Here is a 12,068-nt window from a genome sequence, read left to right as displayed (position 1 = left end):
GTTTCACTCTTTGTTATATTTCAGCCATTTGCTACAATCAATTAATTCTCCCCCCCACCTCATTAATCTACACACAGCATCCCATATTGACAGAAAAACACAGAATTGTTGACATTTTTGCAGATAAAAAAAAAAAAAAAAACTGAAATGTCACATGGTCCTAAATGTTCAGACCTTTTGTTCAGTAATTAGCCACCATTTGATCTAATAATAATAATAATAATAATAATAATAATACATTTTATTTATTGTTTTCCTACATACATGCAACTCAAAGCACTTCACAAACAAACAAGCATTAAAATAAACCAAATAAATATTTAAGATTTAAGAAAATAAGATGTATAGACAAAGCAAAATAAACAACAAATATGTGCTCAAATAAAAGCATACATGTATACTCATATATGCATATATCTGCACAATCACACACACAATAGTCCTCACATATGCATGCACACACTGTACATACATGCACCTACACAATATTCATAAAATGCATACACTACACGACTGTGGTATTCATACGCAATTTCAAAATGATGCGTCTTAACACGCGTTTTAAAAACATGAATGCTGGGGGATTCTTTCACTTCATTCGGGAGACAATTCCAAATTTTTGGAGCATAGTGACTTAAAGAAGTGCCGCCAGATCGCATTAAATTTACAGTGTGTAATTCTAAAAGTCCATCGCTAGAAGAGCGTGGCAAACGGTTTGGACTAATACAGCTATGAGTCTTCTTGGGAAAGATGCAACAAGCTTTTCACACCTGGATTTGGGGATCCTCTGCCATTCCTTCTTGCAGATCCTCTCCAGTTCTGTCAAGTTAGATGGTAAAAGTTGGTGGACGGCTATTTTTAGGTCTTTCCGGAGATCTACCTCTCAATTGGGTTTAAGTCAGGGCTCTGGCTGGGCCATTCATGAACAGTCACAGAGTTGTTGTGAATCCACACCTTATGTATTTAAGCTGTGTGCTTGGGGTCATTGTCTTGTTAGAAGGTAAACCTTCAGCCCAGGATGAGGTCCTGAGCACTCTGGAGAAGGTTTTCATCCAGGATAAGGGGGTTTGGATACTACCCGCTGTACCCACTGTATGTACAGTCTTTAAATAAACAGTAAGCACTTAACAGTGTACCTTATACTTTTTATTAAAGTATTCCAGTGTTCAGTTTTGAAAATAGACCTTTGTTTTTTGACAGTAAAGATATCTGGACTCTATGGCAGTGTTTCCTAAACCCTGTTCCTGGAGGCACACCAACAGTACATATTTTGGATGTCTCCCTTATCTGACCCATTAATTTCTGCTTTTAGAGTCTCTTCTAATGTTCTGATGAGTTCATTCAAGTGTATTTGATTAGGAACAGCTTGAAAATGTGTACTGTTGGTGTGCCTTCAGGAACAGGGTTGGGAAACACTGCTCTATGGCACTAGAGTAAGATGTTCGATGTGTTAATATGTTCTATATTTGCATTTCAGCACTGAATCTGCTCCGTCAGAGAAATCTATAAAGAATGCTGAGGAAAAAGACTCTGAAATTGTGGACAGGAAGAAAACGAAAGTGTATGTGTGCTTTTAATCGTTGTCTTTAGATGCGTGGAGATGTAAGCATGCGTGTTGAATAACCGGATGGATTTGTGTTGTCAGGTTTCCACTGGTTTCCTGCAGATCTCCAACTTCTGAGATCCTCAAACAGGCCTTGCATCAGGCTGATGAGAACCTGCTGCAGGAGTTCTTCCAGACAGCATTCACCCTCTTCAGGAGCATGGTGTGTGTTATAGCAGTGTGTGTTGGTTAGAAGAGATGTAGCCAGGTTACACTTTATTTTGGCCTCTTTAGACATTCATTTTCTTTTCGGCTTAGTCCCTTTATTAATCTGGGTTAGCCACAGCGGAATGAACTGCCAACTTATCCAGCATATGTTTTGCGCAACGGATGCCCTTCCACTCATCACTGGGAAGCGTCCATACACACTCATTCACACTCATACACTACGGACAATTTAGCTCACCCAATTCACCTATATCACATGTTTTTAGACTGTGGGGGAAACCGGAGCACCCGGAGGAAACCCACACCAACACAGGGAGAACATGCAAACTCCACACAGATATGCCAACTGACCCAGCCGGGGCTCGAACCAGTGACCCTCTTGCTGTGAGGCAGTTGTGCTACCCACTGCGCCACCGTGACTCCAAAACTAACATGCAAATTGATTGTGACTAAACTGATCTGATAAACTGTGTTAATTGTGAAATACCTGTGACATCTCATCATCTTTCCTTATGTCTGTGCGCACAACTGTGTGTAAGGTGTCTGCAGAGACCCGGCAGTGGGATGAAGAAGAAGTTGATGAAGAGCAGAAGCAGATGGAGGCACAGAAAGCTCAAACTTTGACCTCTGCTACAGACGTAAGGAAAGCAGGAAAACAAAAAGGTGATGAAGACCCTCCCTCATTCATATGAGCTTAAATTGTGAATTCATGCATTAAATCGATACTCCTTGCTGTTTCAGGTGCTCCACCTCCTCCTCCTCCAGAGCCCAGTCCTCAACCTGCTGCGAGGAACCCAGAGGAGCTCAAGAAGAGAGCAGAGAAGAAACGATTCAAACAGGAGCTCTCAGCTGCACTCAAACCTGAAGGTATGACATTAGCTACACTGCAATACAAACGCTTTTCTTAGTTCGTTTTTGTCCTGTTTCTAGGCAAAATATCTAAAAGTTAATAAATCAGAATGGGCTGGGCTTTTTTTTCTCCCTGATCTCACATTGCTCTAACTCAAGAGCAAGGTGAGAGGGAGTTTTTTTTGCCTCTCTCTCCTGAAATGTATCTTATTTCCTGTTCTAAATGCTACCTCCTGTGACCTGTCTTCCCCTGGTAAATTGTGATGTTTGTGTACGGTCGGGGGGGGGGGGGGGTTCAATTTCTCTATACGAAAGTGTATGTGACCAATAAAGGCCTGATTTGATCAAGAAGCATTTTTTAGACAAGTAAAAGTAAGTGTCTTGTTTTCAGAAATAATGAGTCAAAATAATGTGAGTTTTTCCTTAAAATAATCTGCCAATGGTGTCAGCAAAATAATCTTGTTTTTGCTTTGAAATGAGAATATTTGCTTACCCCATAGGCAGATTATTTAGCTTGTTATAAAAAAAACCTTGATTAATTTGAACTTAATATTTCTGAAATCAAGACAATATTTGTTCTTTGTCTAAAAAATGCTTCTTAATTTAAGAATTTGTAGATATTTGGATTAGAAACGAGACAAAACCTAAGTAAGAATTTATCTTATCAAATTATCTTATCAATCAGTCCACATATTTTATACACATTTGAGAGATTTGGTTATATGCAAAGCAACTCATTTGACCTTGCCTAAATAAATCCTGTAGTAACTTGACTAACCATTAGACTAATCTCTGATCTCTTATGCTGTTCTAAAATGAAAAGTCTGTCATCAAAATGATTTAGTCTAATGATCTCTCCGAACTAACTCTGAAAGATTATGTTCTTAAATGTCAGGCATCCCAACAAGTTATTTATTATGCAGGACAAAAGAGCTACAGTACATGGTTTCCTCAACAGAAAAACGTTGCTTTATTTGCAGATTACTGCAATTCATCATTTTTATTTCTTTTTCTTTTTTTTTATTTATTAAAAATAACTAAAAATTTGTTTTGGAGCGAGAACATAACCAGCCAGTGTTAAAAAGCTCCACGTCCCTTTTGAACAGTGGTGTAGTCGGGGCTATGCGCACGTATACTCAGTATGCTTACTTTTTTCCACGAGCTGTTTGGGTATTACCACTTCTGAGGATCAATAATTGCGTATACCCTCGGTCCCTAATTTATGTGCATTCACCTCCCCTTTTACTGTATACAGTATACAAAATGTTTTACAGTATACCAAATGTTTTTTTTTAACTCGCATCGTAATTTGTTGCAATTGGTGCACTTTTGTTAAACTTGCACCCCCTGCCCCCTGACGACCGCAGCAGCAGTAAGAAAATTTCGTGAGTTTTTCGAAGACCACAAGTCAACTGAATGGCGATGCCTCGCTGAAATGCTCAGGTAAATTTAGAAAATAGCATAGGCGTTGCTTTAGCCCTCCAATATTTTTATTCAACCCCCCAAAAAGTTTAGCTCATGAACTGTACACTACTACAAGGTCGCCTCAGTCCCCTTTAATTTTGATATGAAAACTGATAGCTAACATAGCTAAACATAAATCATTAAATAGGATTAGACTATTAGCATCTCCCTTTAAAACGGACAAATTTGTTTACATCTTTTTAAATGGATAGTTCTCCCAAAAAAAGAAAAAATTTCACCATTTACTCAACCTTTACTTGTTCCAAACCGGTTTGTCTTTTTTCCCTTCTGTTGAACACAAAAGAAGATATTTTGAAGAAAGCTGGAAACCTGTAACCATTGACAACATTGACATAGTATTTGTTTTTCCTTTCGTGGAAGCTAATAGTTTCAGGTAACCGAAGTGAAAATATATATAATATATATATATATAGCTAATGAATCAAACAAACATTGACTTTCGTCGTTTCTTTGCCTACATTCATTTAAAATTTGGGTCAGGTGTAATTGTACACCACCTTTTTATATAGGACTACACCACTGATTTTGAACGGTCTCATTTGAATTTAAAGCGAGTCACCAAAACGAGTTATAAAAGATGATATGTGTGATGTTTTGAGCTGAGTGTCATACACACTCTAAGGACATCAGAGATTTATTTTAAATCTTGTAAAAAGGGTTATAATAGATCAGCTTTAAATGTTTATTTTTGGAGGTAAGCATAGCTGTTGTCTTTGCATTTGGTGTGTGTGTGTGTGTGTGTGTGTGCGTGTGCGTGTGCGTGTGCGTGCGTGTGTGCGTGTGTTGCAGAAAATGCAGTGAAGCAGCGTTTGGAGCTGGTGAAGGCTCATGGACTAAGAACAGTCATCAGTCTGCAGCACAAAGCAGAACAGGTCTATGGGAACATGGAGGAGTGGATGAAAGCCCGCTATCTGGCTGAAATGAAAAGGTGAGAGGAAAATGAACGGATGGCAAGAAATAAGGAGAGCATGACGAAAGTGTCCTGCCAAGATTAATGTAAATATACAGATCATAAACTCCAGAATCATAGGTTAAACTGACTATTTTGGAAAAGGTTCTTTCCAAATGCTATTTTTAAAAAAGTTCTGTGCATGGTTTTTAAAGAAAAGTATGGTTTTTAAAGAATATATATATATATATATATATATATATATATATATATATATATATATATATATATATATATATATATATATCAAAGATTTTCTTTTCCACCTATTTTGCAATGTAGAAGTAAGGTTCTAAATGTATAAGACGCCCATTACTTAGCACCTATCTTTAAATAAGTGGTATTACAATAAATTTATTTGCAAGCCAATGTTTTGATGGATTAAAATAATATAACAAACATGTTTTTAGTATTTAACAGTGTAACAGACAGCTGTAACCAAAGAGCTTAGAATGACCAAGAGGCGACACTCAATAGAACGTTCCATTGCAACATCAGCGCCCAGCAACAGCCCCGGATTCTGCCATTTTCGTGTGAAAGCGATCGGCTGTCCATTGGATGTTATTGCTGTTGCGATGGCAAGCAGCTGCTTTGTGTTTTATTTATTTACTTCAAAAGTGCATTAAAGCTGAGATACAACCTGAAAGACGACAATACAACACTTACTATCACAATCATCAGCACTATTAATAGTTTATTTTACAGACTTATAATATGCTGTTGTTCTATTGGAACTTTCATTCCAAAAAGGCTGACGCGTTTCACAAATCGCACTAGAGTGTCGCCTCTTGGTGATTCTATGCTCTTTGATATAACTGAAAGTGAATGACATTAACTGGAAGGTTAATAACATTTCCTCCAAATTGAATTTCTATTTCCAGAAAATGTTTATGCTGTGTTTAAATATCAGGGTTATTTCACTAAATATTGATTTCTTAAATCCTCTACATTTAAAACATTGGGGTTTTTTCAAAAAACAAATATGAACATGTCTAAAAACATGATACAGTACCTTTTTATTTTAAATCCAGCGTATGTTTTAATTATTATTATATTAATTTGGAAGAAATGTCATCAGTAGATTACAAAATAAAAGACAAACGCTTAACTACAATTTATAAATCCGGAGAAAATGTGAGTGAAAAGTCTCCTAATTAATTGTGCGTACTATAATTGTGCGTACTATATAAAGGTGTTTTAATAAGTTTTTCCTAACCGAACACATTATTAAGTACTAAATATGTTTGTGTATGTTTATTAGTATCGACCAGCTGACAGATTTGGTGCGGCAGCACATTGAGACTGGAGTTCAGATCCGTCATGAGCTGGTTCTGCAGAGCACTGATTTCTGTGTGGATGGAGACACGCGTGTGCTCTTGAGTCCAGAGCTTGCTCTGCGCCGATCTCTGCTGGAGCAGCCCAAAAACAGCACACTCACAGTACAACAGCTGCACGTCCTCTGCACACAGTTGCACAAGATCGCCCCTACAGGTTAGAGTCAGCATTACTCCAGCAAAAAATTCTAACAAAATTTTGTTGGTTTACATTGTGATTTTTAACAGTTTATAGTTACATGATTCACGCTACACTGTAAGATCTCAATTGTCATATACTTAGACTGTATGATAATCAAATTCAAGAACACTCATTTATAGTTTTACTAAAGTCAATGAAAATCATTCTTTCATTTATTTTATTTTCGCCTCAGTCCCTTTTTTAATCAAGGGTCGCTACAGTGGAATGAATCGTCAACATATGTTTTACGCAGCGGATGCCCTTCCATCCGCAACCCATCACTGGAAACACCCACACACTCTTATTCACACATTTCCACTACGGACAATTTAGCTTACCCAATTCACTTATTCCACATGTCTTTGGACTATGGGGGAAACCGGAGCACCCGGAGGAAACCCACGCCAACATGGGGAGAACATGCAAACTCCACACAGAAATGCCAACTGACCCAGCCGTGACTCAAATCAGCAACCTTCTTGCTGTGTGGCGACAGCACTACCTACTGCGCCCCCTCCTACACATAATCTATGTCCATGTTTTAGAACAGGGAAACTGGAATTGTATTTCTCTCTCTCTCTCTCTCTCTCTCTCTCTCTCTACATGCTGTATTTAAGCTGTCCTATTTGTCTTAGTTTTATTGTCTCAAATCTACTGAAATGGGCAGAATTTTCAGTGTTTTGCTGGACACAAAGGAAGATATTTGGAATAATGTTGCCATCCGTTTACTGCCATAGAGTAAATGAGTAGTGAGATCTGTTTAATTACTGACATTCTTCATTCTCCCAGTGTGATATAAATTATGAACACTGTTAGACTAAGAACCAATAGGATTGCAGAACCTGATGACAGTTAGTGTGACTTAATCAAACCACCTAAATGCTGAATCAGTTACTGTATAGGTGGACAGTACAGCAAGTAATTTTTATTTATTTTTTAAAATTTGATTGACTTTCAATTGAAGTTAAACTCAAAATAAGATGCAATGAGAATGTATTTGTCCATTTTTCACAGGGATCATATCTGTACAGTCTGGCAAGCCACAAAGTATTAATATAATATTTTTAATAAAAATCTGAGTCTAGTTTAAAATGCCAAAAAAAAAACGTGTCCATAAAAATTTAAACAAGGTTCATTTATGCCATTCTTTCCATTTCTTCCAAACCAAATTGTTGGGTGAACAAGCCCTTATCAGATGATTTGCTAAACGAAATGAACAGAATCAGAGTTGAACAGCTGATCTGAACTGTATTCAACATGTTTCTACATGTTAGTAACCGTATACTGTGTGTTATTTGGTTTGTCAAGGTCTGATGTGTAGAAGTGAACTGACTGAAGCTCTACACCAATTAACCTCTGTTCACATGGGTACTGATGTCCTTCCTGAGGCCTGGATGCACATCACTCCTTCACAGGTACATCTTCATGATATAAACACCTCATATCTCTAAAAAAAAAAATTGGTTTGGTGGGTGTCTTTGGTTAAAACCACTTAAATTTTGCCCACAAGCAGTTGTTGAGTAGCTTAAGTTGAAATGGCTGGAGTTTATCTCATTTAAAAAGTGACTTTGGTTTGAGTATGTAAAAAAAGAAGAGCCCCACAGCCAAAAGGTCCAGAATTTGTCCTTTTAATTATTTTATGTAATTTAATATTATATAATACATTTATTATATAACTAATATATTTATATTTAATATATATTGTAATAAAGTGTCATTTTAAATAACTAGGCCCAGTAATTAAAATCCCATGGAGCTTAAGGCCACAATAATGTGATGCGAGTCACGTGACATAACCCACTGAGTGGTAGCGTTTGAATCTTTGATGCGACATCCATACTGAAAAACACTGTAGGTCAAAAAGAACAAGAGAGGCAGAAAAGGCAGGCAGCGGCGTCATGATCGCAAAATATTGAACATATGTTCAAAAAAGACTGCCAAACAAGGTTAGGCAAAAGTTACTTACTTTCAAACAGATGTAAATATGCCCTTATCCATGAGGTTCTAGGCTAACTGACCGCATTAGCCGGGATGTGCTGTATAATCCCGTCACGTCTGTGTTTTTACAGCTGTTTGGTCACTTCATTCATTTTATTCTGATCAGATTTCCGATCGCTCAAACCACTTCAGAAGGTGATCTGGGATGCATTTCAGATGAAACTGGACAGGTATAATCATTCATAAATGAATATAAATAAAATCAATTATGACCTGGAGAAAATCTGACCTGCGCCTGAAACACCTGTAGGTACTTTTACAGCCAAAATTCTATTAAAACATGTTTACTATAAGCATAAAACATGTTCTAACTTTTCAGGCCTGTAGCCAGGGGGGTTCGGAAGACCCACCCCTCACTGACAAATGTCCAGAATTTGTCCCATACATGAGCTCATTTGTCCTATTTTGACTGTTATGCCATCATAAATAATGAAAATAATCCATCGAAAAAAGGCTTTAAGACCAAACGGAATCCTCTGTCGGCTGTTGCTTCAGTGGGACTATAATCTGATGTAAGAGAAGTCTTCTTTCACTACTGTATTGTTTTTAAACAGAGAAAACAGTTTACAGGTAACTTTATTCTAAATCTTGGACCTTATTTCTGAAATAAAAATGAACAAATAAAAGGTGTGAAGTACCAGAAGTGGACCATATTAAATTAATATGAATATATTTAGGCTATTGTTGACATCCAGGAATTTTAAAATGTACTTTTTTTAACCAAAGAGACAAAAAAAAATTCTGCAGAATTCATTATTATTGTATTATTATTATTGTTGTTATTATTAAGTTTTAATTATTTTTTTTTTTTATTGAAATAGACAAATTGTGACTGAGGACAGTTGAATGCGCTGGCCAGTTTGTTTCTTGTCTAATAAATGACAGTAGGCTACAGTTTTTTTATTTTAAAACTTTAACAGATTCCTATTTTTTTTGCTAATGATATATGATTTTTCTATGATGTAATAAATTTGTTTCAATGTTTCTTTATTGCAAGTTTTTATAAAATATTTTAGTACATCAAAAAGTGTGGTTATGATGACATCTGACTAGTTAATCCAGCAAAAAAAAAAAAAAAAAAAAAAAGTACTGCTTAAAATGTCACTAAAATACAGTATTTAAATCTCATAGTTAAATAGAAACTGAGGCCTAAAACTGCAAAAAGGTCCAATTTTTGAAAAAAAGAACCACCCCTCTCACCAGGCTGGCTACAGGCCTGTAACAGTGTACTCTGGAGGGGTGTTCTGATATAAACTGTGGCTAATTTATTTATTTATTCATTTCTTTGCTGTTTGTATTGTAATTTGTTGCCAGATCATGTCATTGTGATACAGAAAGGAAAAGACAGCACTACATAGGACAAAGAAAAACCCAAAACAAGAGTAGAAATGTGAACATAGGACACAATCTCCTTTCAGATACACCTTTATTAGACAAAGTCACGATTGACCTGGGAGCAATTTACCAATTATAGATTTAGAAAAAAGTCTAATGGAAATGTATAGAAAATGCATTTTGACTAAATATTATGACAACTTGTTCAACTTATTTCATTTTTTATCAATTTATTTATATATAAATAAATATATATATATGACTTGACATTAACTTTTTTTCTCACCACCCACTGGTCATTTACACAAGACAAAATTTTGTTGTTGGAAACCTTTTATATACTTAAAAAAATGATATACTTAAATTTGACTTTTGCATGCTAAAAGTACTTGAGTAGAGAAGAAGAGACATTTTACATGATTTGGGTATTAAAATAACTTGACTACTAATATTAGGATATAGGTAGCCTATACCAGCTGTAGTCAACCTAAAACCTACAGTAGTTTGACATAAACCCAAAACAATACCCATTCTTGTCTTAGGACATTTTTATTAAGCAAATGTTTGAATAACAGTAAGTTCATGTTAAATATATATTATATTCTGCTGGTTTTAAACCTACAGAATAATAATGAATACAGTTATGTAACAACCATAACATTACCATTATGTCTTAGGACATCTTTGATTAGCTTTTTATTACCTACACCAAATGTTGACTAATGAAGGTACATTTATAACAACTATTTATTTGTTAGACTACTTTATTGTCAAACCATGTTGCATACAAATGCATTCAACAGACTTATATGGCAGTGTATTGCTGTAGAGGACAAATAAAACACGAGACAAGTGTTTAGAAAGAGTATAGTTTATTTTGTTTGACCTGCGAACTCATCTAAACAAGATAAACTTTCAGAAAACAGCACGGAAACATTATAATGCGCGCGCTCGTGAATATAACCCGCGGTTGTCTTCAACGGTTGTCTTCAATAGTCCTTCTTTGCTCAACAACTCTGCTGAAAAACAAAGCAAAACATTACAACAGCCAGACATAGAGTTAAAACATAACAGTTACCATGGTTTCTATTTTAAACTATAGTAAACTAAAGTTTGAAACTATAGTTTAAAATAGACGATGAGTGAGCCTCGCTGCTCCCACCCACCATAACCCTCGCAGCGGGGTCCCACTACCGGCCTCCCGTGTTTCCCTGAGGGTCCTCACGGCTTGTATTGCTCCCTGCCTAGGGTTCACAAGCCGCCTCGCCCCAGGGAGTGCACGAGCTAACCGGGCGCCAGTCCGTGCCAGTGTTCACTGGAATGTTGCTCGGCGGCACATTTCGAGCAACAAACACGTAATATTCTTCGCGATATTGCGTTTATGTACGCAAACCGCAAGGAACTACAGCACAGACGGGCCCGAGTGAAGCTTCACGAAGCGGACTTCGTGAGATTGGCGTGGCTCCACTCGTACCGTCAGGTATTGAACTCACCTTGGTCAAGTACAAACAGCAACACCGAGCGAACTGACAACACTGAGAGAGAACCGACGAGCTTTATATGAATGCAGATGCAAATGTTTACAATGCGACGTCACTGCTGTTGTCATGGTGAGTGCTGAAGAGAGCACATCTCATTGGAGCACACAGACTCGGGAATCTCGTCACGGCGAGTTGCGGTCGGCTGTGGACAAAAACATATTAAATATATTAAATAAATATTTTGACATTTTTGGTGCCGTTTAATATTATGGGATGCGGTAGAATATGGAGACAGATTAATATAATTAAAGACAGACGCGAGTTATCAGAACAGAAAGTGAGCTCGGCTGGGACACAGTGCTCTGACCAATGACTCTGACAAACTCCTAGTGGTGGTAAGCTTCTTATTATCCAAGACCGCCATCTAGCGGTCACTTAACCTAATAACATGTTACTTGCTACTAACCACCCCCCACGGCCAAAACGTCCAGCATTTGTCCTTTTTAATTATTTTATGCAGTTTAATATTATATAATATATTTATTATATAATATATTTATATTTAATATATATTCCCGTCACGTCTGTGTTTATGAGGCTGTTTGGTCACTTCATTCGTTTTATTCTGATCAGATTTCCGATCGCTCAAACCATTTCAGAAGGTGACCTGGGATACAATCCAGAT

At 36.8% G+C, this 12,068-nt stretch overlaps 1 protein-coding gene across 1 annotated transcript in view; it reads left to right on the top strand.

Annotated features, from left to right (window-relative positions):
- spef2 (sperm flagellar 2) overlaps positions 1-12,068 on the top strand; it is a 51,932-nt gene that overhangs the window by 28,589 nt on the left and 11,275 nt on the right. The window contains exons 24-30 of the mRNA XM_056457327.1: positions 1,478-1,561; positions 1,646-1,766; positions 2,311-2,434; positions 2,513-2,638; positions 4,895-5,033; positions 6,316-6,545; positions 7,878-7,984. Coding sequence (XP_056313302.1) covers positions 1,478-1,561; positions 1,646-1,766; positions 2,311-2,434; positions 2,513-2,638; positions 4,895-5,033; positions 6,316-6,545; positions 7,878-7,984 — 931 coding nt within the window. The remainder of the gene's footprint in view (positions 1-1,477; positions 1,562-1,645; positions 1,767-2,310; positions 2,435-2,512; positions 2,639-4,894; positions 5,034-6,315; positions 6,546-7,877; positions 7,985-12,068) is intronic.

Source organism: Danio aesculapii, chromosome 5, assembly GCF_903798145.1.
Source record: "Danio aesculapii chromosome 5, fDanAes4.1, whole genome shotgun sequence".
Taxonomy (NCBI): Eukaryota; Metazoa; Chordata; class Actinopteri; order Cypriniformes; family Danionidae; genus Danio; species Danio aesculapii.
This window is presented reverse-complemented; position numbering and strand designations above follow the sequence as displayed.